Genomic DNA, 27,405 nt, shown 5'->3' on the forward strand with positions numbered 1-27,405 from the left:
CAAACCCTAAACCCTAAACCCTAAGCCCTAAACCCTAAACCCTAAACCCTAAACCCTAAACCCTAAGCGGTAAACCCTAAACCCTAAACCCTAAACCCTAAACCCTAAACCCTAAACCCTAAACCCTAAACCCTAAACCCTAAACCCTAAACCCTAAACCCTAAACCCTAAACCCTAAAGGCTAAACCCTAAACCCTAAACCCTAAACCCTAAACCCTAAACCCTAAACCCTAAACCCTAAACCCTAAACCCTAAACCCTAAACCCTAAACCCTAAACCCTAAACCCTAAACCCTAAACCCTAAACCCTAAACCCTAAACCCTAAACCCTAAACCCTAAACCCTAAACCCTAAACCCTAAACCCTAAACCCTAAACCCTAAACCCTAAACCCTAAACCCTAAACCCTAAACCCTAAATGTACAGTAACCCTAAACCCTAAATTTACAATAACCCTAAACCCTAAATTTACAATAACCCTAAACCCTAAATTTACAATAACCCTAAACCCTAAATTTACAATAACCCTAAACGTACAGTAACCCTAAACCCTAAATGTACAGTAACCCTAAATCCTAAATGTACAGTAACCCTAAACCCTAAATGTACAGTAACCCTAAATCCTAAATGTGCAGTAACCCCAAACCCTAAATGTACTGTAACCCTAAACCCTTAATGTACTACTGTAACCCCAAACCCTAAATGTACTGTAACCCCATACCCTAAACATTAAATGTACAGAAACCCTAAACCCTAAGATGTGAGCAGTAACTATTGAACAGTAAACTTTAAACTTGTACAGTAATTCATGTACAGTAACCCTATACCCTAAGATGTGAACAATAACTATTGAACAGTAAAATCAATACCCTAAACCCTAAAAAAATATTTTTTAACACTTACCATTAAATAAATATTTAAGAAGACGATATGGTTTTACTTATACGTACATTGTATTTATTAAATTGTTGTATTATTTGAGTTTTGACTCTCGGATTATGAATTCTTATTTCTTAAGCTTTTTACTACTAAGTTTTTGCATCTTAATTATGGTATGAAGTTAAATTGTTTTAAGGTGAAATAGAGTCGAGCTTTACAGGTAAGGAGAAGAGTGTAAAGCAAAAAGCAGCTGATTCCTGGTTCCGGAAAGCTTTTTAAAGCTAAAAGAGGGCCAAGAAGCTTAAGAATCCACTTGAACACAAAAGTGAGTGCATCTTGCAACCTTGTTGGCTAGAATCTAGTAAGTCAGAGATCAGATTTAGCAGTGGCACTTCACTCCTTTCTATCAACGGTTACTCTTCCTTCGAGTTCACATTACAAAGACTCTTGTGAATGGGTAATAGATGACAAGCCGGTTGGTGGCTACTCTTCAAGCAAAACTTGGGAGGTTCTAAGGCCTAGAGAACCGGTAAAGGACTAGGCTGACCTGATTTGGTTTAAAGGTTCAAACGGTTCAATCTCTGGATTACAAACCTTAATAGACTACAAACAATGGCACGGCTAGCTTCGTGGGGATTACAAGTTTCTCCACTTTACAGCAACGGAGACTCAAGATCACCTCTTTCTACATTATTTTTTCACCATAGCTTCTTTGAGTTGGTCAAAGGACACATTAACCTCTGAACAATGTGTATAGATTAACAGGAAAAGATGGAGAATTTGAACGAAAAAGAAAGTTAAGTAATTAAAGACTCTAATCTAAGGACTGAATCTTGGATCTTGAACTATATATAAATCCTATTGTGGATATGGAAATTAAAGTATGATCCAATTTTCAATACAAACAAAAGGCCTTACAAGATGTTATAGTATAGGTGGAACCTAACCACATATGAACATCATTGGTGACTGCATAGAGAGCACTATAAAATGGATGGCTACACCATAGGAGGCTGAAAAGTGGACAAGCATTTCAACAAAATGGTCTATGGGATTTAAATGGTTCATCTTTCAAATGCACAAGAAGAAATTTCGGCTAGTACATACAATCTTATGGATGACATATGATTATGGGCCGGTTAAGTCATGACAATCCAGGTCTATTATCAACCGAAAAGCTTCCCCTATGGCTGCCGCTGACAAGCTTTCAGTCGAATTCTAAAGTTCTATTCCCGTGAGGTTACTGAAATTGTCATAATTTATTTGCCTTGTTCCCACCACTATCATATTCGGCTTAAAAATGTTACAGCTCAAGCTAGTTCGTATGTATACAGACAGAAGTGTGAAGAAATAGTTATGACGTAGGAGAATATTGACTTATGCACAAAACCGACTAGAAAATTGTTAAAGGGACTTAATATGAGACGTGTGAGAGGCATGCCGCATGCCTTCTAGAACAACCAATGTTTTCTTTTTGGCTTCTGCTGATCTGGAGCAGCTACACTCACAAAAGAAAATTCATAATCAGTATCATCAAGCACAAAGCCATCATTTCGTAACATTCCAAAGCAAAAAACAAACCTTGAATATCGTATAAAGAGTTATAATGCACCTCTGACCAGAAACTTAACCATATCTCTACACAGTTTCAAAGATAAATAGTCACAACTTTGTAACAATGCAGTTCTCATATTTCACGTCACATCAAATTGCAATACGTGAAGGTGAAAGAAAAAACAAAAGATTTTAGTCTAACCACGCTTAGGTGCTTGGTATTGAGGTATAATTTCAATGAAGCAAGTGTCTCTGAAAGATGTCAACAGACATATCTTTGCTGCAAACTGCACAGGGAGATACAAAGAAAATTTTGTAATCAACATAAAAGGAAAACTACACTAAATTATAGGTTATTTCTCATAGGCACTGGTCTTAGAGCCCAAAGCCAAAAGAGTTTGTATGTAAACGTTATATCTATTCTCAGGATAAGAAATGTTCATCTATTAATGTAATCCATAAAGAGAAAACAAAAAATACATGAATTAAACAAGATAATAAAAAAAAAGAAACATAAGTGTCTTCTTGAGAATTAGAGCAGGGTGACATGAGAACGAAGCAAAGATAAGTATTTTAAGCGTTTTAAAATTGAGACAAAAAGGAAACTTACATTATCTGCCGCAGCTTGTAGGGTAATATGGTCTCCCCATTCTCCAAGTCTGTAATTTAAGTAATTTTGGGTGTGAAACATTTCTAAAACAAACAAATTAGAGCTCAAAAGCCTAACTAAAAAAGATTATGTTTGCACAACATACTTTGCCATCCTCTTGTAATATCGTTTGTATTTCATCGGAACATAACTTTCATACATAGAGCGATTGTCTTTGAGCTTAAATAAGAAGAGAAAAGAGCAATTAGGAAATGGATAAGGAGAAGGATGTGGGCACCTAATTTTTAAACATATATCTATCTCGCAAAAGAATAACTCCAACAACTACAATGGTTAATAATAACCATAAAACACAGACATATAGATGGTTGCCTTTGTACATCACTCAGATTTCATAAGACACCTCACCTGTTTTACAACTTCTCTCCTAACTTGTTTGTGGTACTCTGAAGATCGGTATAACTGATCAGAAAGTGCTCGGAACTGAAAAGACATGCAATTCCCAATAAGATTTCACAAACCGGAGAGATAACAAAATGAGATGAAAATGCACCTGACAGTTTCCATCACCGGAGACCTTCAACTCACACAAACCGTAAACATTTAGCCTGCAAAGAAAAAGAAAAATTAAGAATTAGCAAGCATATCTGAAAGAAAGCATCCTACACAACTTCTCTTTCGAGGAGTAAAAATCAGACAATAATTACCCAAGAACTAGTGAGTTCCTAAGTATATTGACAAAGGGGAAGAAGTGAGCATCAAAACAACCTTTGAAGAAGGCGTTGATGATCCAAGGTAGCATCATTTAAATTGGGAATATAAGTATTTATCCGTGGAACATGCTGCAAACCAAGAAGAACTTATATGTAGAGAGAGTGGGAGATAGAGAGAGAGCTAAGCATGTAGAAAGGTTTTCACAAATAATATTACAGTCCTTGTATTATTGGTACAAGAACCTAGCTTACAGGTACGGGAGCAAGATTTGAGAGGCGTCTGCCGACTGCACCGTCTAGTTTAGTGTACTCTTCAGATAACATAAGAGCAATCATACGATCATCTTCCGTCTCCTTTTGACTGCTCCAAGAGGTTGAACTCGACGGGTCCCCCATGTTTTAAAACTCGTTCGTGCGGCTGCGACACAAATGAACTGAATTATTCAATAATTTGAGTAGTTTACACAACCTATAATCTTCGTGAGGAAAAATATATTTAAGAGATGATTAATATATCCCGACAATTTCACGGGACCGTGAGAAGATGACAGACACCGTGAAAGAGGGGAGGGAGCCCAAAGGTAAACGGAAACGGAAAGCAAAGTGTACATAATAGATAGAGGGGTGAATCGATTGGATCTGGGAAAATGGGAATGCGCCAAACATCGGGACGATCGGATCTAAAACAGATGCAAGGAATAAGGATTCAAATAAGCAGAAAAGTTGAAACCTTTCTGGGCGAAGGAGACAGGAAGATAAGCGGACGATCTTTTCTTGGACGGCTAAAGGTTGGTCCAAAGTTCGGTTTTTTTATTTCACCACTTAATTAAAGACGATGGCAGTTTGTTGGCGGGTATATTGACCTTCTTACAGCACTCCTCCAAAACCGCGTTCTTATGTTCCACCCGTAAGTCAAACTCCCTTCCTTTTTTATTGGCGTCAGGTTCATTCCACTTTTTAATCCCACGAAAAGTTATCTTATCACAAGTCATTATGATTTCTTTCCAAAGTAAACCTCTGTCCTTGTACATTATATTCGTTAATACACACTCAAGTCTTCCTTTCTATTCTTAAAATACTACAACATTCGTATCCGAAGCATACATTTCAGTGCCCAACCCTCCTCTTCTTGTTCTGCATTTCCCTGGATGTCAAGTTGATAAGTTCCTTAGGTATGGCTGCTCCACTACTTTTTAAAGCCGCAATCAAATCAGGGAATAGGTTCCTGTCGTCCTCATTCACAAACAAAATGGCAGTGCCCTTCTCTCCCATCCTAGAGGCCCTGCCAATTACATGTATGTACTCCCTGATGGTATTAGGCATGTCAAACACTATCACCTGCCTTACCACCAAGAGGTCAACCCCTCGGCCTAGAACTCCCGTTGATACAAGAACGGACACCTCTCCACTCAAAAACGATCCCATTACATCTCTCCTCTCCTTCATTGGCTTCTCCCCATGGATCGATAGAGCTTTTATCCCCGTGACGACAGTTATAGCATTAGCCAAGAGATCTGCTCCAACTCTCGAACTCACATAAACAACAGCTGGGGGCTTGAAATGCTTTTGACTTCTCAGTATCTCAAAGAGCTTCTGTTTCTTTTGCTTCGCATCAACCCATATAGCCAATTGGTTGACAGCCTTGTTGGGTTTGTTGGCTTTACCAATGGATACCAAAATGATTTCCTTCGCTAGAGACCCTCCTACCCTCTTCACCTCATTTGAGACTGTTGCAGAGAACAGCAAGACCTGCGGTTCTGACAAGGCCTGAAATATCTGCATCACCTGATCTCTGAAGCCTCGCTGAAGCATGCAGTCAACCTCATCCAACACAAACGTCATGATGTTATCAAGTTCAATGGCATGTTTTGCTAGAAGGTCCACAACTCGGCCTGGGGTACCAATAATCAACTCAACCCCTTGTTGAATGCGGTAGAGTTGTCCAGACATGGGATCACCACCTACAACGAGTGCAGTCTTAAATGGAAGTCCCTTTCCGAGCATTTTTGCCTGATCTTCAACTTGGACACAGAGCTCTCTAGTTGGAGCCAAAACCATAGCCATGGGACTCCTCTGGTCTGAGGGATACTCAGAGCGGTATGTTGTACAACGAGAAATAATAGGGACAAGAAAAGAAGCTGTTTTCCCGGAGCCGGTGTCGGCCGAGGCGAGCAAACTTTTCCCGCTTAAAGCTGCTGGAATTGCTTGCATCTGGATAGGAGTGGGAAAGTCATAGCCAGCGGTTTCTAAGTTGAGAAGAAGCTTAGGAGGAAGCCCACATGAAGTGAAAGTCAAGACAGGTGGAGGGACTGCTGCCCCTTGTCCTTGGACATGAATCTCAAGCTTCCTTCTAAGCAGTTCAGCATCAGGGAAAGAAGATCCTGTGTCCCTAACATAGAAGCACTCGTCTGTAGCAGGAAACACTCTAGCGTTGTCAACCCTTCTCAGGAGTGTTTGCTTACACTCGAGGCTGCAGACATCATCATTGGTCTCGTCACAAATGTACTCACCATAACGACTGCAGATAACGCATTTAGGCTCCCAGGAAAGAGGGGCTCTTTGATCTATAGACTTTTGTTTGACAAGATCTACAACAACAACGATAAAAAATAAAATAAAATAAAAACATGGCGGCTGAGTAATCTGTGAGAAGGATTGAAGGCACTAAATGAGCTCAACACAATCGTATCAAACAGAAGATGGATCAGGTCTCGGTTCTCTCATGTCAGAAAAGGAGAGGCGATGCAATTACTATTAGGTACAGAGTTACAGACTAACTAACCAGTGATGTGCGGGACGCAGCCCTCTTCGTTCATTATTCAGAGGAACCAGCTTCTGTAATCTATGCACAAGATGAATCAGTAAAACACCGAAAGGGAAAATACCCAACACATGGAACCAGAGTTCCCTGCAACAGAGACATCAATCTCAATGCTGCAACTGAAAGAAAGTAGAATTAAATCACAAGGAGAGATATATAACCAATAGATTCGCAAACAGATGGATTTTGCGATCGTAAGGTTGATTGATCAATCGCGCAATTCGCAAGGGGACGAGAGAGGAAGAAGAAGAAAAAGACAATTGGGGGATAAGGAGTCAAGGACATATAAATGGGCTTTTTTACTGGGCCAAAAAATTAATATTCAGCTGCAAACATCAGAAAACTACGTCACCGGTTCGTTCTTACATAAAACCACTATTGAATTCATCCGAATTCCCACAATATACATAATACATGGATTTCAAACTTTACCAACTCGTAATTGGTTGATGATCTCAACGTGTAATTGGCCCGAGCTATGCCTCCTTTTGCATGGAATTATTCCATAGATGGAAAGATTTCACTTTTCATTATCATAGAGAAGAAGCTTATAGAATCTCAACTGGTAGCTGCTGCGAGCAGGAGAAGAGGAAGGATTAGGAAAAGGTTACCGCTGTTGAAATCTAAGTTGATTCAATCAGATTGAGACGTATGTACCTGACTAAAATGCTGCCCTTGTAGATATTTATGCAAATATTACTCTCCTCACTCCATGAACAAAACTTCTTACTCTCTTCACTCCATGAAGAAAACTTCACAGCAACACAAGTGCTGAGGAGTCCGGCTTCTTTTAACACATCCTACACGCAAGATAAACTGTGAAGGGGGAACTAATATTTGATAAGAGCAGGGAGTGATGCATGAAGTTCTGACAAGCACTGGAACATCCAATTTAGTAACTGTTCTCTTGGTAGCTCCAACAGAAGTTCCGCCTGCACATACCATGTAAAGCCCTCAAGTTCATCTTAAGGGTGGCATGAAAAAGATTACAAATACCACTAATTTATTTCTCATAAAGTACCATTATTTGATCTCCTTCGTATATCAAGGAGCTTCGGTAAACGTCACAAGTCATGGAATCTGTGATCAGCTTGAACACCTTCTTACTCATATTTGTTTTCATGACAACTATCTTGCCTGATGCGTATATTCTGTTTACTCCCAGATCAGCTGCCATGCGTCTCACATACAGCTTCTTTAAAATAATCTCCATGGAGTAAGGTTCTTTCCCATATTGGCGTCGCAGGTTCTCTGTGAATTGCATTAGACTCCACATATCTTTCTCAGCTGCTTTTTCAGCTTCATTGATGATCTCCATCGGATTTTCCAGATAATTTACATACTCTGAGGGAAGCCGGGGATTAATATTTATGTCAATCTGGAAAACAGAGCAAAATGAGGAATTAGAAAGGCATCAATTACTACAGTTCGAGGCATAACAACTGCACTGAAATTTGAAGTTCTCCAGTTACTCCTGCACAAGTAAGAGACCTAAAACTATCATATCTGGCCTTCATGCTACACTTGGAAACATTCTGATCTTATGTCATTTTTAATCTAAAGCAAAACCTTTCTTACCAGTTGAAATAGAACATACCTTCACAAGGTTATATGGAACTGAAAAAATACGAAGTTCCTCCACCTAGAAACAACCAACAAGATTGACTCACAAGTCAATAACCAAGCCTAATTTTATAAAGATAAAAAAAAGGCTCATCAGTGTCATAATCAGTGAGAATGTAGAAGGAGACTTTAATCATTATATACCTTGGACAGACTCTCAAAAAGCATTTCAAAGAAGAGATCGATACCGACATTTCCAACATCCCCCGTCTGTTGCTCTCCAAAGATTGTCCCAAAACCTCTTATACCCATATCCCTCTCCGCAAGTTGGAAACCTTGTCCAAGTTCACGGCACTCTTCAAGAGCGCTAAGCCTTTCCTGCATAGTCAGCTTATATATTACATGCCAGCGTCTGCCAAGGGAATAGAACAAATTAAGTCACCCTCAATACCAGTGCTTGATCAGAGAGTAGCGATTTATCGGGATAAAATAGGTAGGCATGAGCTTCTTTATCCGCCCGACCAACCCTTCCTCGCAACTGTTGACCGCAACACAAGGAAGATTTCTAAGATGCTATTCACCTTTTGTTGTGAAACATAACTACAACAAAAAGCAAACAAGTAACTTTGGCACCTGGTACAACTGAGCGAGCCCAAATTGTTGAACATCCTGAATGATTATGGTATTTGCATTTTGAATATCAAGTCCACTTTCAACAATATTGGTACATATGAGGATTTTGATCTTTCCTTGTGCAAATCTCTCCATTGTTTCCTCTAGTTGCTTCGAGTATTGCTGTGGATACATCAATGTAGCAGGATGGCAACAACAGTGCTTAGGAGGATTCCATGAAATGTGCTATATCGTATGAATGTGCATCCAAATGTCAAGTACTGCTAAGAAAGGCCACAACATACCTTTCCATGTGCCATAGCAATGTCAATATCTGGAAATGCTTCTTCAAGAAAATCCATCACTTCTTCTAGTCCTGATAAGGATGAATAAAGTGGTAAATCGATGGGAAAATATAAAGGCTGACAAGGAGAAAAAAAAATATTCCATGGTCAAGAAGTTTCTGATTATACTAGTCCCTGAGTTACGATCAAGAGCAAAGGTAGTCATATTAAGAGATAATAAAGCGAAACAAAAAATCTTATCATGCATTCTACCTTTAATCCGAGGCAAGACATAGAAAACTTGGCCACCACGATCCAGCTCGTTTTTAATTGCTTCTATCACCTTTTCCTTACGGAATGATGAAAGATGGGTTTTTATTGGAATCCTCTCCGGAGGCGGTGTGGAGATTAAACTAAAACAAAAATGAAACAAAGGCTTATTAGTCTCATCAAATTCTATCAGTGAGTATATAATCTGAAACACATCATGTCCCAACCTAGCATCCCGGAATCCAGTCAAAGCTAAGTACAGTGTCCTTGGTATGGGTGTTGCGGATAATGTAAGCACATCTACCGATGTTTTGAAAGATGCAATCTTTTCTTTCTGCTTGACCCCAAATCTCTGTTAAGTTAGAAAAGATTATCATCAACTAATTCAAGTATCATTCCGAGATTATGGCATAAACAACTTATCTTCAACGAATAAGAAGAGAACCTGTTCCTCATCAACCACGAGGAGGCCTAAGTTACTGTACACAACACGGCTCCCGAGAAGTGAGTGAGTACCCACAATGATATTGAGATGTCCACTTTTTATCATTTCCAAATACTCCTCCTTTTCTGCTTTGGTCTGCACAATGTCGAAGATGTGAGTATGGTCAATTCCAGGTAAAACCATGAACAACTTACACTCAGCAGACAACATGTAACCCACAACCACTAAAGATTTTTTTTTTTTAAACATGTGAAGAGTTAACCAGTTTGCATCTAGAAAAATTTATAGAAGAAACAGTGATCTCAATACCTGAAACCGACTTAAAAGGCCCACTTTGATTTGTGAATACAAGGAAAACCGCTCTGAGATTACATCGTAATGTTGCTTCGCCAGTACAATTGTTGGTGCTAAAACCATAGCTTGTTTTCCAGCTGAAACCACACAAAAGATGGCTCGTAGAGCAACCTCTGTTTTACCAAACCCAACATCTCCACAGATCAATCGGTCCATAGGTGTTTCTCTCTCTGTCAAATCCTTCTCAACATCCAAGAAAGCCTAGAAGGGAAACTCAGTTTAAATAAAGGAAAATAAATGATGACAACTAAAAGATAACAGCAATACCTGCTTCTGGTCGGGTGTAGCGTTATAAGGAAACTGAGCCGCAAAATCAGCCATGATGGGGTTTTTTGGATAAGGATATCTCTTCTGTCTAAGCCTATGAAGATATAGCTCCATCAAGTCAACGACCATTTTCTGAATTGCTACCTTTCCTTTGGTCTTTCTTCTTTCCCAAACACTAGTGTCACTCAGCCGACTCAAAGTCCGAGGCCGTTTGGTCTCATTTGGACTGGAACAGGACACAATATGACATCAACATACAGTAAGAGACAAAGACATGGACGGCAAGGAGTTTTTAATATAGAAAAGGAAGATAGCTACGGCACCAAACAAACACATTTCCCAAGCAAGTAAAAAACTAGGAGATGAAGATAAGAAAGAGGGAAGACGTACAGATTGTATCGGTAGAGCAAACGTGAGGCCTGCTTGAGGGGAAGCTTGGCCATGCCATCTGCATACTCTATAAAGACATATTCGAGGGGCTCTGAGGAATCCTTGGGGACATCAAATTTAATGCCAACAAAACGCCCAATGCCTACTTTCTTGTGCACCACATAATCACCGGAAAGGAGACTGTAAGGGTCAACCTTGTAGCTAAAACCACCCGCACCAGCAGCCTCTGTACCTTGCCTAAATCCTTTAAGCTTCTGCAGACCCCTCTCTTGTTGTTCCTTCACCATCTGGATGTACTTCTCGGCCTCCTCAGAGTCCATGGCTGGCCTAGCGGTCTCTCTCTTGCCGAGGTCACGCCGAATCCTCTCGTTGAGGAGGGAAATTGAGTCGCTTTCCGCTAACTCCGGCTTCTCTCTCCATCTGGTTGGTTTTGCGGCAGTAGCGGAGAGGGAGGAAACAGCGACCAGCGGAAGAAGAGATGATGAATTCCGGGTGATCTTCGCTAAGGAGGAGCGCCTGAGCCTGAGCGAGAAGAGCCTCCGTTGCGAAGGAAAGGAGCAAAGCTTGGAGACGAGGGGTATAGTAATCGGGTCGGGATTTGTGAGCAAAGATGTCATCTTTAACAAGAACCCCAGAGGTTTTAGAAAGAGAAGGGGATAATGAAGAGAGAGAGTGAAGGAGATGCTCAGCTTTAGCTTAAGGAGCAGCTTCCAAGCACACACGTTTTAGGATTTGCGTATACAACTGGCAATTTTTATCAAATTCGTTTTGAAGCCATATATCAATTAATTAAGAAATAATGTTCCAAAGATTACATCATCTTTAACATGAGAATGTTCAAATATACAAATCTTTATCTTCTGGGTTTGTTGTTTTGGGGACACTTAAAACATTGATAACATATGCATACACCATGTTGCATTAATTTATAGCTGAACAGATTGTTCCCCTTATACCTTCGAGATATGAATTTATGAATGCTACACATACGAGTTTTGATTGGCTTAAACATGGTAAATCATGCCAACTTCAATGAGGCTGATGTGAGGAATGTTGAGTGCCACAGCTGGCCCTCTGCAATTCTTCCTCAAGAAAGAATAGCCAATATCAATCGTCATCTTCTTCAGCCAGGAAGATGATTTCCTTGATTTCACATACGAGTGACCCATTATATATGCAACACCCGCCTCTTTCGCTCGTATCAGATCCATTAGCTCTTCCCTCACAGAGGACTCCATCCCACCACTTGACGGCGCTAACCTAAACCTCACACGCCGCATCCTCACTTGCCCTTGCGGATACTCATCCTCGTACACTGAGCGCAAACTCTGCAGAGTCATGGATTTACTGCTTTGTATGGTGGGGTCTGCAAAATCAATCTCCTCTACCTCTGAAACTGTCAGGATTGAGTTAGAGAGACTCTTCTGACTGCTTAAAACGGCCATTCTCCCATCATAAGATTGAGACTCGGAAGCCGAGGATTGGAGGTCGCTTGCTTCCATCTGGATGAACTCAGCTATGCTCTGTACAAGCTGATTCTCAAAGTCCCCATCTTCCCGTTGAATGTCCTTATACCCATACCTCACTATGCACCTGTACATACGATAAGGCTTGGGGCAAACACGACCAATGAGAAAGCGTTCCTCAGGGGAAACATGAGGCACATGAACTGATTTCACACATACAAACACCACGACTTTATGGAATGCCGGGAGATTTGTGACAAAGTGAGAGAAAATTGCAGGAACCCCAGTTGCAAGTTCTGAGTAAACGAGTCCTATTCCAGGCACACGTACAATTCCAAGACTAGGTCCTAATCCCAGCAACCACTTCAATGAAACTTTGTTATGAAGATCAAAGCTGTATTTCCTGCGGGTCCCATAGTGCCAAACATACATGGCAATCATAAATATGAACGCAAGCACCAAAGGCACCCAACCACCCTGGGCAACTTTCATGAGCGCTGCTGAGAGGTAGACACCTTCAACTATCCATAGCGTTCCAAGAAACAGAGCCGCTAGAACACAACTTTTCTGCCAAACTAAAACTATGACAAGTGCCATGAAAAACGTTGTGACGAACATAACCGTCATGCATGCGAGTCCTGTGAGTAACAAGAGAAACACAATCAAACAATCAGATCCTGGAGAGGGAAAAATAGTTTCCAATAATATAAAGTTTACCGTAGGCATTTCCAATCAAAGTTGTGTCTCGAAAGGCTACAGCTATTGCAAGAGTAAGGGTCATTAGGATCCAGTTGATCTCCGGGATATAGATCTGTCCATATATATGTTTCGAAGTATGGACTACTTTGATGCGTGGGAAGCACCCAAGGGCATGACATTGTTTTATTATTGAGAACGTAGCGGTTATCACAGCCTGACTGCCAACAATGGCTGCAAGCGTGGCAATGACAAAGACAGGCCAGAAAACAATATCTGCATAAAGAACCAGGATCATATAAGACTGTCATTATCAAAAGAAAACAAGTGAAATATTAATGAAGCACGATGTCAGAGTGAACGAACTTGGGATTGAATCGTAAAAACTGTTAGGAATAGACCCGAGGTTCTTTGACAAGAAAGCTGCTTGGCCCATGTATTGTACCACCAGACATGGGTATACGACAACGGCGAAAGCAAGCTGCACAAAACAAAAAGAAGTCGAATATAAGAAACAAAGCTGTGAAACCAGCATGGACTTATATAGATGGATAACTAACAAGGTTGTAGAGAAGTCACTGTTAAAATAACTAATATACACCAGTAGACATGCAACCTCTGCTTACTCTGATTGAGACCGAGGTGAAATGGCCAAGATTTGAAAACATAGCTTCTGTACCTGATAAGACAGTGATAATCACTTTAGCTAACCAGCTCAATAGACCACATACAAAAGGATTCAAAACAAACATAATATAAATATTTTTACGGTTATGTCTTGATCCAGAACCAGAACTACCTGTTACAGAAAGAAGAACCCCTCCAAGAGAAATCCATCCTTCTTGACCAGTCGCTCTGAAGAATTTGATGATATAAATCGGGGAAATTGCATGTATTATCTTTGGATTCCAATGTATGATGTTGTATAAACCGATGAAGAGTATTGAAATAAGCCATGTAATCACAATTGGTGCAAACATGAAAGCCACCCTGTGAGTACCACAGTGTTGCAAAGCAAACAGTCCGACCAATATGACACAGGCAAGCACCAGAAGTTCGCCTGCAGTGGATTAAGAGAAGACCTTCAGATATCCCACCGAAACAAAAAAAAAAGTCCACAAAATGTGTTCAAAAACAAACACATGGTCGAAGTAACACGCATTAGATACCATCAGTCAATTTCTTCTCTGTAACTTGCAAGCCTGACATGGACGACATAACTGAAAGGAAGCAGGAGTGACTTAGTCAGATATTGACCACACACACACAAAAAAAGAAAAATACTGATGAATAAAGAAAAAAGAATGCTCACGAAGAAGGTTGGTGATTCAACTACAAATAACAGCCGATGACATTGAGCAACTCCAACTCTGAATATAATATGTAGGATGGAGGCAGACTTTACCTGATATAGCTGGAGTCAGAACCCCGTCTCCGATGACCATAGCAGCTCCAAAAAGTACAACAACAAGCAAAGCGGTCCTCAGCCTTTTGTGTTTTTCAAGAAATCTTCTAAAGGCAGATGAAGATCCAGCATCAGTGGACGGACCAAACTTGTAAGCTGAGAGCTCCTCATCAGCAGTTTGCTGGTTTGGAAGTAAGCTAAGCTTTGCATGCCTACAAAGCAGCGAATAGAGAGCAAATATTCCACCTAGAGACGCAAAAAGGAAAAGATTGTATCATCCCAAGGCTCTTAAAATTGGTAGAAGGAAAGATGTAAGTTGAACACAGGAGGTTCTCACCTTCTCCATTATCATCGGCACTCAGTAATACAAGAACGTACTTGAGAAGAGGAATCAGCGTGAGGGTCCAGAAAATCAAAGAGAATGCACCAAATATGGTTTCCTCGTTCTGATGCTTATGCAACTTGCCGATAAATGTGCTAGGAAAGACATAAAGAGGAGATGTACTTAGGTCACCGTAGACTAGACCAAAACTTTGGTAGGCCAAAATCAAGTTCCTCGAGAGATTCATCCACGACAGCTGAAGGAACGGATATCAACAATTCAGTAAGTCGGAAAACAGAGCAATATAAGAAAGCGAGGGTCTTTCTAAATATATATATAGAGAGAGAGAGATTGAAAGACAAGAAGAAATGAAAGCACGAGTCAAACATGCTAGAACAGTTCAAGTAGGGGATAAAGGAACGAACTTGAGAGGGATCCCGACGGGGAGAGACTCCAGATTCGGCCGACACCATCGAGGGTTGTCTATACAAAGATCGATTGAGCGAATCAGGTTGGGGGCTCTTCGAACACCTTAAACAAAACCCATCTTATCTCTAGTGAAGAAGTATTTGTCTCGCTACCATCAGTAATTACTAAATACTCTCAACGCGGGAACCTTACACTGTATCTCCTCCACTCACTCTTATCTCTCTCTTTCATCTCCCAGTTAGCAATTTTCCTCGAGAAGTGAAACTCACACACAGACGCAGTCTGACTAACAGTCACGTTTTTCCGTCCTCGTGTTGGCCCCGCCTAAAACTCGTCAGGCCCATGATAAAGAAATTGATCTTTTAACAGTACTATCATGGGCTCTTCTAAGAATAAGCCCATATAACTAAGAAACACATTATATCTTATCTTAATAAGTCTAAGGCCCATTATATATTGTACGAAGTTCTCGAGGAGTGTGGTAGACCTTCTCGTGCATGCATGATGCAATATATCTTTTGCCCGTTGTCCTCTCGCTCCATCTTTGGAGTTTGGAGTGAATCTTCAAAACATAGCTATAATAATAAGCATTAAGCAATGAGTATTTATCAATAAATGTTGGCAAAGTAAGTGGTCATGTCATCTTTGTCTTACTGCATGAATTATATTTTTAATTAGCATTGCTGAAGAAGAGAGCCAAGATCGAGAAATAAAATAATAAACTAGTAAAAGACTAAGGGCAACATTAATGGTAGTATTTAAGGGATATCTTAGGAGAAGATACCCTTCACAAAGTATTTTGTGCAACATATTTTGTGAAAGGTATCTTCTCCTAAGATACCCCTTAAATACTACCATTAATGTTTGATGATTAAGAGAGGTAATGGGAAGATGATATGTGGCAGCAACTGAGCTCAGCTGAGGAGGAATAAATAATATGCTTTGGAATATTCGGAAATTGAAGAATCTATACTAAAAAATCCATAAAGAAATAAAGATTAGAGAAGGTGATATTTGCAATTTAGCAAAAAAAAAAAAAAAAGATTCGAGAAGGTGTGTGAATGAATCAATCAACATTGATGGCTAACTTGAAATTTCATTTACAATTTAAAGAGGGGAGAGCGAAGGCCCACCATGAGCCCAAGAGGGAGGGAGCCAACCAGGAAAGAGAGGAGAGGAACGGAATATCCAAAACGGATAATTTTGACTGTTATTACCGAATGATGATGACGTGGCGATCCAACGAATATTCGAAGATCCCATCTTCTTCTCTGTCTTCTTCTTTTTAAGCAATGCCCCCAAAGCCATCTCTGAACCCATCCCACCCTCTCCTCAAATCATCTTTTAAAAATAAATAAAAATTAGAAGAAATATGTCTCTGAAAGCCATTCATGTCTCGGAAGTGCCGAGCCTCGACCACTTCCCCGAGAACCCGTCTCTCCTCTGCTCATCTCGCAAATCCAATAACAAGTTTCTGGTGGTGGGACATAGAGGGCACGGCATGAACATGTCGCAGTCGCCGGATCTAAGGTTCTCTGCTCTTAAAGAAAACTCCATCCTCTCCTTCAATGCCGCCTCAAAACTCCCTCTCGACTTTATCGAATTCGATGTTCAGGTAAAGTCATTTTCTCGTCGGTCTCGGTTCGCCGCATTTGAATTTCGATCGGCTCTTTTTTTTTTCTTTTAATTTGGTTCCTCCACGTGACCGCCGGCCATACCACGTGGGGGTTTAATTCGGTTGACATTTTTTTTAATTAATGAAATAATAAAAAGAAAATATCAAAGCCTCTAATCTCTCTTCTTCTTCTTCCGCGCAGGTCACCAGAGATGGCTGCCCAGTCATTTTCCACGACGACTTCATCTTCTCTGAGGAACAGGGAGTGGTGTACGAGAAGAGGGTCACGGAGGTTTGCTTGTCGGAGTTCATGTCCTACGGGCCACAGAGGCAACCAGGGAAGACAGGGAAGCCATTGCTGAGAAAGTCAAAGGAAGGGAAGATCCTCAAGTGGACCGTCCACGGAGAGGACTCTCTCTGTACTCTCCAGGAGGCTTTTGAGAAAGTTGAGAAGCCTAACCTTGGTTTCAACATCGAGCTCAAGCTTGACGACAACCTCCTTTATTCCCCCGATCATCTCTCCCGTCTTCTCCTCCCAATCTTGCAGGTGGTGTCTGATTTTGCAAAGGACAGACCAATCATCTTCTCCAGCTTCCATCCTGATGCCGCCCTTCTTGTCAGGAAGTTGCAGACCACCTACCCCGTAAGTTCACACACACAGTACTCTTTCCACTTTAATCCATCAACTTAATTATGATCCAATTTCTTAATATATAGGTATTCTTCTTGACAAACGGTGGTACTGAGATGTACCACGACGCTAGAAGGAATTCGCTGGAAGAAGCAATCAAAGTATGTTTAGAAGGAGGCCTTCAAGGGATTGTCTCTGAGGTCAAGGGAATTTTCCGCAGCCCCGCCGCCGTCTACAAGATCAAAGAATCCAAGCTCTCTCTCATGACATACGGAAAGCTTAACAATGTAGCTGAGGCAGTGTACATGCAGCATTTGATGGGAATAGAGGGAGTGATAGTGGATCATGTGGAGGAGATAACAGAGGCCGTGAGAGAGATGATGAAGCCATCAAGCAGAGATGTTGATGATACTAAGCCAAAGCCAAACTTCTCTGAGAGAGAGCTCTCCTTTCTTCTCAAGCTCATTCCTGAGTTGATACAGCACTAAGAAAACTAACACTTTCTCCTTTAGTTAGTATCTCTAGTTTCCCAAAATATGTGATAGTGATTGTGTAGGAAATATTTGACAATGTGGGTGCTGCTATCATAATTCATGTGATGAAAGTCCATATTTTATGGAATATAACTATTTTGCAAACGGGTTTGGGAGGTATCAGCACCATCACCGAAGTGCGATTTGGTAAATTTAATCGTCTAAGGTATAATTATTCAAAAGGGGAAAGTGGGGACTTGCGAGAGGAGGCCGTGCTGCAGGTGATAGTGGATACGGGGTAAGAGAGGTCTGTAAGGATCCTCCTCCCTTCTCTGCTTCACAAACTCTATGCATCTCTCAACCTCCTTCTTCACCTCTGCGTACACCTCCTTTGCCTTCTCTCTGTCTCTCAACTCTTCAGCTCCCGTCTCTATCTCCTTCCCAAAGTAATAATAGTATCTCCCAGGCCACTTTGGTATCACTCCTGGCATGTGGAAGTCTTGGTTCCCCTCTTCTCCTTCCACGCTTCCCCTATCAAACACCAATCATGTCAAATATCACGCATCATCATCCATTTCTACAATTCATATTCTCTACTAAACTCCATTCACATACCTTACCCCCGGGCCTTCTGCGGACACTCTCTTTAGCACTTCTTTCACCATCGGAACCTTTACCTGGTCATTATAGTCTACAACCACCTGCATTCGTTTACACACAGTTACACCAACCATCTATTACACATGACTTGGATGCAAAGTGTGCTCACTCTTAAGAAATCATCTTCTCCAACTCCACAAAAGGGTACTATTTTGGCTCCAAATTTGGCTGCTGCTCTCACAAACTCTGCTTTCTTTGGCCACATCAACTTGTATTCTTCTCCCTGTTATTGAGAAAATCGTGATGACTTGTTTTCACCACCACAGGTAACAATGATAGCAGCAATATAACATAACGGAGGCATCCTGATCCGATATATAGCAACCATATTCACATGTCCAAAGTATCTACTGCCAATTATGAGACCCCACTCCGGATAAGCAACTAGTATATAACTACTCACCTTACGGTGTAGAGCTTCGCGGATTCCTCCTGGAAACAACAGAATATGGGATCGAGCAGACAAGAGATTATGGAGGTGAGTGCCTGAGATGGGGACTGACCCCATCATCCTGAGTGTGTCGTAAACAGACACATCAGGTAATAATCCATCTCTCAGTCTCGTAAACATCATGGGATGCACGAGAGGCCGCAAATTGATGTTCCTCTCGTGAACAAATTGGCCTGGGAGAGATATTTTGTCACTCGCCAGTAGCATGTGATTGCCTACCAACAGTACAGGTCCTTCCGATGGTATTCCCCCAAGCCCCCTCACCATTTTCCCATCTTCTGTAGTCGACAGAAATACAGGGCCCATGATCACCTCGAGGAGCCTACTTTGTCACAAAAAATAAAGATAAATCAAACTGTTTCTTTTTCTACTCCAGTAATCATACAAGCCATTTTGGGACATAATTTTGTAAGTGTAGTAGTAACCTGTTGACCCCATAACATTTGTTAAATTCAGAGATGGTTGGTGGGATGTAGTCGGAGATGTAATCCAGTCGAGACCCACGTCGGTAAAAAGAAGTGGCTCTTATGATACTGACCAGATCAATGCCGTCCTCCTGTCATATCCAAAGGCAAAAGGAGATGTAAAATGAAGCATCTCAGATTACATCTTTGAATGAGATGAAATTTAGTGTTTGGCAGTTGTAGTTGAATAAAAGATGCAGAGTGGAGAGAATCGAGAAACCAGAAAAAGGCAATGGCCGTTGTCTTTGAATGAGCGGACTTCACATTTAGGCAGTTTTTTCCGAAGTCGTCTGCCTTCGAATTTACTGGGTAATATTTGGTCGTTTCCGCTATAATTGATTAACAAATTAGCGGCTTAACCTAATTGCTATACTCTAGTGGAATTTCAATAATATTAGAAAAACCAGTAGTCTGATGGATAACACGAACCTGGAGAGGATTAGACTCGGAGCTTGCACTAGATGAAGATGTGCATTGGCAAACATAGCAGCGGCATCAAGTAAGTTCAGCTTCCACAGAAGTGTTTCTCTCCGAAATGTATCAGCCAGGATCTGCATAGTCAGATTCTTAACTATATTTGACAACACCGGAAAACTAAAGACTACCATAAATGAGTTTGTCACCTACAGAAGTTAATGTAGATGTTATCACCAAATCTTGATAAATGTTTGCAGCTGTTTCCATCTCCGGAAGTCCCCTGACCCAGTGAGCAATCATCCTTTTAAAAGGGCCACCTTAAAATTCCAATAGAGGTTTTATGCAGCTATGAAATTAAAAAGCATGTCTTATATCACCAAAAATCACATGTCCATAAAGACACTTGAGCTGGAGTTTCCGAAGATGCTTTTACCAACGTATGGCGTGATTTTAAATTAACAGGAGGGAACATTTGTCACTCAGAATTCTAAAATCTGTGGATAGGTAAGTCTTAGCTAACCTGGAATCAAACTTAACACGAAAAGAAATGCAAGATCAAGTTGGTCTGGCAAGACTTTAGCCAGGGGAGCAAGATGTTGCAGAGAAGAATTTCCAAATGATGTAGCTGCAAATTCAAAAATACTCTTAAGATTTAATATAGACGACGTGGTGAGACTTGTGTTCAAGGTATTAGGAATAGGGAAGGCCTCTATTTCTTTTCCTATTAAGTCGTCAAAAAAGGTCAGTTGACTGTTGGAATTAATTGGAGATCTAATCAGCCTCTAAAGTAATACTTATGTGATTTCAAACAACCATGTGAATATGTGATGTGTCAGCGTAAATTGAGATAAATATATCAAGTAAGCAGCCACTACGCTGAGTTTGAGTCATAAAATTTTGACACCTAAAAGATAAACGTCACCTGGGTTTGAAAGAATCAAGACAAGATCAATTTCAGGGTTACAGGCTGCAACAGCGAGTGCAATGCAGGCGCCAAGAGATTCTCCAACAAGATATATAGGTTTACCGGGAGATTGGTGATTTTCAGATTTGACAGTTGTTTCAACCATGCCGACCAAATCTAATGGATTCAACATGTGTTAGATAAGCTGTGTGGCCAAACAATAATCTAATACACAAAAGCAATCGAAGAGATACCTGTGAATGCAGTACGATTGCTGGCAGGTATGTGCAAGCACCAGATATCAAACATCCTTGAGACACCAAGAAAAACAAAGGCTCAACCACGGCAGTTTGAAAGCAAAGAAAAATGTAAGGATACATTGAGGGGCACTCACTGTCCAAGTTTCTGGTGCTGCCGTATTAGCCCGAGTCCATTTCCGTCGATACCTATAATGATTCTGAATATGATTGCACATTCGCCCTTTGATTCCCCCTAACTGAATGAATCGGGACAAAGAAGACTAACCAGGTAGGTAGAGAAGCAGCGGAGCGCCGTCACATCGAGCCTTGCTATTGCTTTCGAGGGGAGAGAACCAGCGAGACGGGCTGTTGTCTTCCGGTCTGATGAAATCCTTAGCAGCCTCGAGATAGTCCCAGAAGCTCTTAGCGAATGGCTGCTCGTAGTCCCCAGGCCTCCACTGATCCGAGCTAAAGGCGGTGACAGAAGCGGAGAATCTGCGTGCCGGGGGTAGGTTTACTCCAAGGGAGTGCTTATGCTTCACCCCGTTGCATAAGCCGACGGCAGAGAGCTGGTGAAATCCGATGGCCGCCATGGGAAAGAAGAAGTTAGTGGTTGTGGTGGTGCTGGTGCGTCCATGAAGAATTTAAACGAAGATTTTGGTCTTTGGGTTTCTTTCCGTTTTCCAGCCGAAACGAAGATCTCATGACTTAACGGTCTCTCTCTCTCTCCATCATCGACATCGACCCTCACAGTCACAGTTGTCGTGCTGTTTTCTTTGTCAAGGAGACAAATGTGTGACGTTTAGAGCTTCTCACACAGCAAGCAGTTGTTATTATCTTGTATAGGTAAAAGGCCCAGAAATCATTTATTTGACTTTTAATGGACGGGCTTTTCCGTTTGGCCCATGAATAAACCCGAGAGCTTCTAGCTTTTTTTATAGAGAGGAAAGGAATCGTAGATCTGTTTGAAATTGAAACAGATTCCATGGCGATCCCCGCAGCCATCTAAAGTATTGTCTCCGGCATGGTGATCTTCTCTCAGCTTGTTTCGCGACCACGGAAGTACCTTTCATGGTTGTCGACTCAAATCTCGCGTCAAACACGTTTTGGTTTCCATTGACATCTACAACCAATGATCCTCGTCAGTTTTCTCTTTCTCCTTTGATTCTGTTTATATTTCCAATTCAAAATCGATATGCATTAAAGGAAACGGATGGTGTGTTTGGCTACATACATATTGCTTTATTAACTTTAGATATAGTTTCAGTCTAGTTACCTTATTGTGTTGATCATGTAACAGGGGTTGGTGGCGAAATATGGATCATTCATTTCGGTGATCACTGATCACAGTGTTTGTCGTTCTGTTCATTTACCTAATAGCTACCCCGTCTAAGTCAAGTAGCAAACGTAACCAAGTTAAAGGGTTACAAAGCCGACAAAGATGAATTCTTGGGCAGTGCTGTACTTGGCAGTTATACAGAACCTCATTGTTTTTAAAACACAGAGGGACTGTTTCAAGGTTTTGCACTTCCACTTTCTTATGCCTGCTTATGATGTGGAATGAGTTTCTCTGATTTTGAAATTTTTTGCCAAGCGTTTACATTGTGCAGGGAAATGATCTAAAGCTGAAGATGGACCTTTCAAGAGAAAGAGAAATGGCAAGAAAATGAAAGAAGATAATATAGTAGTGAACAACATGTAAGGCTCGCAGAATATTACTCTTGATTTTGGGAACGCAAAATTTTTGCACTGATCAAGTTGGAATCAGGCTGAGTTACTCAAATTTTTTCATCATTGTCCGGTTATCTTATTTTTGTTATAAGGAAAAAATGCTAACGTAAGAGACCCTTCGTTCTTCGTCACAGTTAAGGGCCTTTAGGCCTTTGCTTGAGCAGGCGTGATGGCAGCCGCTGGAGCAACACCACCAGTGGTTGGACTGAAAGAAAAGAGAGTTTCATTAGCGTTTCAGAAGGAAAACCTCTGAACCAATATAGCTGTAAAGGAAGGAAGGGACTTACAGGCCAACAAAGACTTTGAAAGCATCGTAGATGCCCCACTGCGCTCCCGTCAATGTCCCTATCATCACAATCCTTAGAGGCAGCCCTCTTGTGAATAGACCCAACAGCCCTATCTTCCTCACCGCCTTTTGAAAGGATGGTTTCAACAATGCTTAATATCACAAGTTACATCGCATTACAGATAGAAACCGAAACAGAGAGACTTACATCTCCAACGGTTGCTCCTCTGGCGTTGTTGAGGAAGGACACTAGATTGTCAGCAGGATGAGAGACAATAGCACAGAACACGCCAGCAACATAACCTCCTGCGAAACTCACCCCAAGTTGTAGTCTTTTGCTGCACTGGTCCTTTGGTCTCGGAATTGCATATTTGTAGATCATCTCCACAATGGTCTCAAAAGAAGCAAACTTCATCATTGTATCTGTTACAAAGGTAGATTATTATTATTAGCACAAATTTGAAACTACAAAGGGGCACTAAAGCATTCATGAGCCTACATCATATTATGCGATAGTTGCAAAGCTGAGGTCACAACTTACAAGGAATCTGACGTCCCCAGAGTGGACCAATTCCCTTGTACAAACTGCAAGGAAAGAAAAAGGAATCAGGCACAAAGGCTCGTCTTAAGAAGAGTGAGCAAGTAAAAAGCTTACCCTGCAACACCTTCAGACTTGATAAACTTGGGAAATCCATCAGACATTCCCCTGGCAAATCCAGGCTGTGTCTGAACACGGACCTTGACAGCCTCAAATGGGCAAAGGGCAACATCGGCAATAATCTCAGCGGAAGCAGAACCAGCAAGGTAGATAAGGGTTTTGTACTTGGCAGTATAGTCAGGACCAGCAAGATCAGAGTAGTACTTCTTGAAAAACTCGTAGAAACCAAACTTGCAGGCACCCTGAGCACTGTAACCGAGCAAAGTAGGGACCCATCCACGGAAGAAGCCTCTGGCTCCTTGTTCTTTCAGCAAAACACCAAAGCCGGAGGAGATGCTCTTGTATTTTGCAGGATCGATCTAAAAAGGCACGGAATGGGAACCTTATGAATTTGCTATGAGCAAAATAGACTAATTTGCAAAGATCAAAAGTAAGGAATATATATATATATATATATATTTGGGTCTAACAGAGCTAAGGACAAGAAAGACTGGCGATAGTTGGGGAACCTGCATATTGCACTTGACAAGATCGAGGGGAGTAACGGCCATGTGAGTGAGACCACAGCTGAGGATGCCACCGAAGGTACAGGCGGCGTAGAAGGCAGGGGAGTACATCTCAATCCCCTTGCCGGGCTCGGTGGGAGACGCGATAAGGAAATTCTTCTGAGGGAGCATCGTCGTTTGAGATTTATGGAGATCGGAGTTGGAGTTGAGCATCTGGTCGAGAAGAAGAGAGCTGGGGGAGAAAGAGGAGGACGAGTAGAGGAAGCTGGGAATCAAGGAATGCTTAGGAGACTCCATAGGAGAGAGTGGCTGTTGCAAAGAGTGAGTGATACTGACTAGTGACTGCCTGACTGGTGAGAGAGAGAGAGACTTCTTCTTCTTCGGCCTCCCTTGTCAAGTTGTGTTGAAACAAGTATGAAACCCTCGCAATTCGCAAATGGGAGTGTTTAAAGGCAGCATTATTCTCATTCATTCTCTTGACTATTCTCCAGAGCGCCACATGACCTCAAGGCCCGTGGGCTCAAAAGCCCGTTTTACATTTTCTCAAAATACTTTTCCATTAATCCAACAATTCATACAACCAACAACACTGCGTCGTTGTTCCCGCGCAGTTTCATTCCGCTGTTGACCATCACCATTAGCTTCACACTCTTTTACTCATGCAATAATCACTATCTAATTGTGTTATTATTATATTAAACAACATAATGATTCCTTTCTTCTTCTTTTTTTTTTTTTTGATAAAGAGAGATATTGGTTAAAGAAATTTTATTTTATTTTTTTCCTGGTTTGGTTAAGAAAATATGGACCATTTCATGAAAGAACTGATGAGAGATTAGCATTAGCATGGCTGCTCCTTATTTCTTCCCTCAACTTTACCTTCAATATTTATTAATCGCATCGCACATTCGACGTTCAATATCTATTTGTGTACGTATTTTTCTGATATCGATGGCTTATTATTATTCCTCGAGTGAAAATTAATTAGTTTCATAAGCAAGCATCCATCGACTAAAATGTGAAACTTGTTATACGATACATCTGATGCCACGTGTTATGAAATGTGTGCGTTTTATTGCTAGATCAAACAATTTATATCTATAAGTAGGTGGCCACGTTTATTCGATTCACCATTTCTAAGTTCCCCCTCAACCTCCTAAGGGTTCACTAATATGATTGTATTTGTCACGTTTTCCTGACCCCCCCTCCAAAAAAACATTAGTTAAAACGATTAGTTAGTCAATTACGTAGTTTCTAATTCTATTCCCTTATATATATGTGTGCTACCGAAGAGTTTGAATTATTAAGCAGTTTCATATTTTGGAGAAAATAATAGTGAAATCGAATGATCGTTCGATTCTTTCCTCTGGCTATAAACATTTAACATCCGAGACTAAGTTCACAGCCGTCTGATTTTTTTAGCTTCAGATCTTGATCGTCCATTTTGGCGCCTTACCTCATATATATATATAATTTTCTCACCTCAGCTGCTAACGAGCTCGGAGCTTGGTCGGATTTGTCTCAACCATTCGGGATTGGGAGCCCCTGTCAACTGGTTTATATGCCATCTCTCAATCTCCTCTCTGCAAGATCCATTTTTTTTTTGTTCATGCATTTAATTTGTTTTCCGTGGATTCCACGAATCATTGCAGGTTTGCGCACTAAACTAGCATACTCTATCGTTTGTCGAAATCACAACACTCACTCGCAGATTTAAACTTCACAATCGTCGCTTATTGAGTAATGGCGGCTTCAATGCAGTTCTACGGAGTTAAAACACCAGAACTCGCCTTAAACTCAAAAAGGATTCTTGAAGTTGGCTCAAAGGGGATGAATTTCTCAGCTCTCGTGTCCTCTGCTCGTGTATTCTCTAGAAAGGTAGATCATTCTTGTAAGAACATTGCTCTGAGAGTAACTTGTGAAGCTGCAAGGGTGGAGCTGCTAGAGAGAGAAGACTATGAGACTTTCAAGTTAAACAGAACCGAGAGAAAGCTTACTTGTGTAATGAAATTCGGTGGCTCATCAGTGGCATCAGCAGAGAGGATGAAACAGGTAGCCAAACTCATATTCAGCTCCCCAGATGAGAAACCTGTTGTTGTGCTATCAGCTATGGCAAAGACCACCAATAAGCTTTTGATGGTAAGAAACAAATTAAAGCGAACTCTTTCATTTAATTTGTACCTTATTTTACCGTGCATGCATGTTTCTTCCGTAATAAAACTCGGGCTGTGGCTTTCATTAGGCTGGAGAGAAGGCTGTTCGCTGCGGAGTCACCAACGTCGACACTATTGAAGAGTTTAGCTATATAAAGGAACTCCATATAAGGTTAGAAGAAAACATACCTACATATATACCTATTGGATCCTATATAATATATCGTATAATGCCAAACAGTTTTAATTTGTCACCTCAAAGTTTGCTTTATCATTTCTCATAATAGAATTTTAAATTCTCTTATGTGCAGGACTGCTCAAGAGCTTGGGGTGGAAACAGCAATTATTTCTCGTAAATGCCTTAATTAATTAGTTTTCTTCTCTCTTAATGGTTGATTAGTTTGATGATTTTGGATTTGCTCGCTTTGTTAACACCCTTGTTTATCTCTGGAATCTTGCCTTTGCTTAATATATGTGTAGAACACCTAGAAGGACTGGAACAGCTACTAAAAGGCATTGCGATGATGAAAGAGTTAACTTTACGCACAAGAGACTACTTGGTTTCATTTGGAGAATGCATGTCCACAAGGCTATTTGCTGCGTACCTGAACAAAATTGGACATAAAGCACGACAGGTATATATATATATCTATCTATCTTGAGATAACGTTATAGCTAGTTTGTTTCACGACTTGATGATGATGGCTTTTGCTTTGGCAGTATGATGCATTTGAGATCGGGATTATCACCACAGATGAATTCACTAATGCTGATATTCTTGAGGCAACATACCCGGCGGTTTCAAAAAGGTTACTTGGTGATTGGAGCAAGGAAAACGCAGTACCCATCGTCACAGGGTTCCTTGGAAAGGTATATAAGTAACGATTAAGTTCTCTTTCATCATGCATGCTTACTTTGTTGTGACACTTTTTAGAATGACTTGAAAAACTTCATTTTTTTGCAGGGATGGAGATCTTGTGCTGTAACTACGCTGGGTAGAGGAGGTAGCGATTTGACTGCAACAACGATCGGGAAGGCTTTGGGTTTGCGAGAGATCCAGGTACCAGTGAATTTATATATATATATATATATATATAGTTAGGTTTATTACTATTTCTACTAATATAGTAATAGTAATT

The 27,405-nt window shown here is 40.9% G+C and overlaps 8 protein-coding genes and 1 long non-coding RNA gene across 16 annotated transcripts in view; 3 read left to right on the plus strand and 6 right to left on the minus strand.

Annotated features, from left to right (window-relative positions):
• Window positions 1–2,117: 2,117 nt before the first annotated feature.
• On the minus strand, window positions 2,118–6,622 carry LOC17891865 (OTU domain-containing protein DDB_G0284757). Of its 4 annotated transcripts, none has more exons than XM_006300082.2 (10): window positions 6,537–6,622; window positions 4,007–4,172; window positions 3,810–3,883; window positions 3,595–3,649; window positions 3,450–3,524; window positions 3,187–3,260; window positions 3,042–3,090; window positions 2,634–2,718; window positions 2,459–2,515; window positions 2,118–2,375 (listed from the first exon to the last, which is right to left on the minus strand). In XM_006300082.2, exons 2-10 carry the CDS (start codon window positions 4,148–4,150, stop codon window positions 2,329–2,331), a joined length of 660 nt encoding a protein of 219 aa, XP_006300144.1. In that variant the 5' UTR covers window positions 4,151–4,172; window positions 6,537–6,622; the 3' UTR covers window positions 2,118–2,328. The 4 variants fall into 4 exon arrangements, with proteins under 4 accessions (XP_006300144.1, XP_023641279.1, XP_023641281.1 ...); XM_023785511.1 differs by lacking the exon at window positions 6,537–6,622 and adding an exon at window positions 4,485–4,632; XM_023785513.1 differs by lacking the exon at window positions 6,537–6,622 and adding an exon at window positions 4,364–4,478.
• On the minus strand, window positions 4,728–6,635 carry LOC17892729 (DEAD-box ATP-dependent RNA helicase 41). Its single transcript, XM_006299481.2, has 2 exons — window positions 6,537–6,635; window positions 4,728–6,342 (listed from the first exon to the last, which is right to left on the minus strand). The coding sequence occupies exons 1-2, from the start codon at window positions 6,568–6,570 to the stop codon at window positions 4,862–4,864; spliced, it is 1,515 nt and encodes a 504-aa protein (XP_006299543.2). The 5' UTR covers window positions 6,571–6,635; the 3' UTR covers window positions 4,728–4,861.
• A 220-nt stretch (window positions 6,636–6,855) lies between these two features.
• Window positions 6,856–11,474, minus strand: LOC17891281 (ATP-dependent DNA helicase At3g02060, chloroplastic). Of its 3 annotated transcripts, none has more exons than XM_006300181.2 (14): window positions 10,761–11,474; window positions 10,371–10,596; window positions 10,059–10,304; window positions 9,750–9,884; window positions 9,532–9,656; window positions 9,308–9,447; window positions 9,056–9,126; window positions 8,772–8,933; window positions 8,590–8,676; window positions 8,343–8,516; window positions 8,173–8,217; window positions 7,597–7,953; window positions 7,233–7,507; window positions 6,856–7,144 (listed from the first exon to the last, which is right to left on the minus strand). In XM_006300181.2, the coding sequence occupies exons 1-13, from the start codon at window positions 11,375–11,377 to the stop codon at window positions 7,406–7,408; spliced, it is 2,487 nt and encodes an 828-aa protein (XP_006300243.1). In that variant the 5' UTR covers window positions 11,378–11,474; the 3' UTR covers window positions 6,856–7,144; window positions 7,233–7,405. The 3 variants fall into 3 exon arrangements, with proteins under 3 accessions (XP_006300243.1, XP_023641276.1, XP_023641277.1); XM_023785508.1 differs by having other exon boundaries at window positions 6,856–7,147; XM_023785509.1 differs by lacking the exons at window positions 6,856–7,144; window positions 7,233–7,507 and having other exon boundaries at window positions 7,858–7,953; window positions 8,173–8,261.
• Window positions 11,475–11,545: 71 nt separating this feature from the next.
• On the minus strand, window positions 11,546–15,347 carry LOC17890581 (potassium transporter 4). The gene is made up of 9 exons (XM_006300024.2): window positions 15,075–15,347; window positions 14,665–14,905; window positions 14,328–14,573; window positions 14,092–14,142; window positions 13,722–13,982; window positions 13,549–13,601; window positions 13,289–13,403; window positions 12,944–13,198; window positions 11,546–12,864 (listed from the first exon to the last, which is right to left on the minus strand). The coding sequence occupies exons 1-9, from the start codon at window positions 15,120–15,122 to the stop codon at window positions 11,765–11,767; spliced, it is 2,370 nt and encodes a 789-aa protein (XP_006300086.1). The 5' UTR covers window positions 15,123–15,347; the 3' UTR covers window positions 11,546–11,764.
• Window positions 15,348–16,380: 1,033 nt separating this feature from the next.
• LOC17893337 (glycerophosphodiester phosphodiesterase GDPD1, chloroplastic) lies at window positions 16,381–17,962 on the plus strand. Its single transcript, XM_006297928.2, has 3 exons — window positions 16,381–16,693; window positions 16,896–17,336; window positions 17,411–17,962. The coding sequence occupies exons 1-3, from the start codon at window positions 16,451–16,453 to the stop codon at window positions 17,810–17,812; spliced, it is 1,086 nt and encodes a 361-aa protein (XP_006297990.1). The 5' UTR covers window positions 16,381–16,450; the 3' UTR covers window positions 17,813–17,962.
• LOC17892066 (acyltransferase-like protein At3g26840, chloroplastic) lies at window positions 17,921–21,682 on the minus strand. Of its 2 annotated transcripts, none has more exons than XM_023785884.1 (13): window positions 21,219–21,679; window positions 21,088–21,139; window positions 20,948–21,003; window positions 20,712–20,870; window positions 20,310–20,414; window positions 20,000–20,106; window positions 19,802–19,923; window positions 19,593–19,701; window positions 19,334–19,464; window positions 18,861–19,230; window positions 18,567–18,680; window positions 18,413–18,498; window positions 17,921–18,328 (listed from the first exon to the last, which is right to left on the minus strand). In XM_023785884.1, exons 1-13 carry the CDS (start codon window positions 21,523–21,525, stop codon window positions 18,034–18,036), a joined length of 2,013 nt encoding a protein of 670 aa, XP_023641652.1. In that variant the 5' UTR covers window positions 21,526–21,679; the 3' UTR covers window positions 17,921–18,033. The 2 variants fall into 2 exon arrangements, with proteins under 2 accessions (XP_023641652.1, XP_023641653.1); XM_023785885.1 differs by having other exon boundaries at window positions 18,127–18,328; window positions 18,418–18,498; window positions 21,219–21,682.
• Window positions 21,683–21,868: 186 nt separating this feature from the next.
• On the plus strand, window positions 21,869–22,890 carry LOC111831640. The gene is made up of 3 exons (XR_002834739.1): window positions 21,869–22,073; window positions 22,233–22,630; window positions 22,798–22,890. It is a non-coding gene; the product is annotated as an uncharacterized LOC111831640 (long non-coding RNA).
• Window positions 22,626–24,759, minus strand: LOC17892884 (mitochondrial phosphate carrier protein 3, mitochondrial). The gene is made up of 6 exons (XM_023786636.1): window positions 24,117–24,759; window positions 23,605–23,966; window positions 23,491–23,534; window positions 23,158–23,372; window positions 22,951–23,075; window positions 22,626–22,868 (listed from the first exon to the last, which is right to left on the minus strand). Exons 1-6 carry the CDS (start codon window positions 24,408–24,410, stop codon window positions 22,808–22,810), a joined length of 1,101 nt encoding a protein of 366 aa, XP_023642404.1. The 5' UTR covers window positions 24,411–24,759; the 3' UTR covers window positions 22,626–22,807.
• Window positions 24,760–25,434: 675 nt separating this feature from the next.
• Window positions 25,435–27,405, plus strand: part of LOC17891233 (aspartokinase 3, chloroplastic) — a 5,456-nt gene continuing 3,485 nt past the window's right edge. For both annotated transcript variants that reach the window (XM_006300203.2, XM_023786345.1), the window contains exons 1-7: window positions 25,435–25,668; window positions 25,766–26,252; window positions 26,356–26,438; window positions 26,578–26,618; window positions 26,747–26,901; window positions 26,987–27,136; window positions 27,231–27,326. In XM_006300203.2, coding sequence (XP_006300265.2) covers window positions 25,857–26,252; window positions 26,356–26,438; window positions 26,578–26,618; window positions 26,747–26,901; window positions 26,987–27,136; window positions 27,231–27,326 — 921 coding nt within the window. In that variant the 5' untranslated portion in view covers window positions 25,435–25,668; window positions 25,766–25,856. The remainder of the gene's footprint in view (window positions 25,669–25,765; window positions 26,253–26,355; window positions 26,439–26,577; window positions 26,619–26,746; window positions 26,902–26,986; window positions 27,137–27,230; window positions 27,327–27,405) is intronic.

The sequence above is a fragment of the Capsella rubella genome, unplaced genomic scaffold (assembly GCF_000375325.1).
Source record: "Capsella rubella cultivar Monte Gargano unplaced genomic scaffold, Caprub1_0 scaffold_3, whole genome shotgun sequence".
NCBI classification, from domain to species: Eukaryota; Viridiplantae; Streptophyta; class Magnoliopsida; order Brassicales; family Brassicaceae; genus Capsella; species Capsella rubella.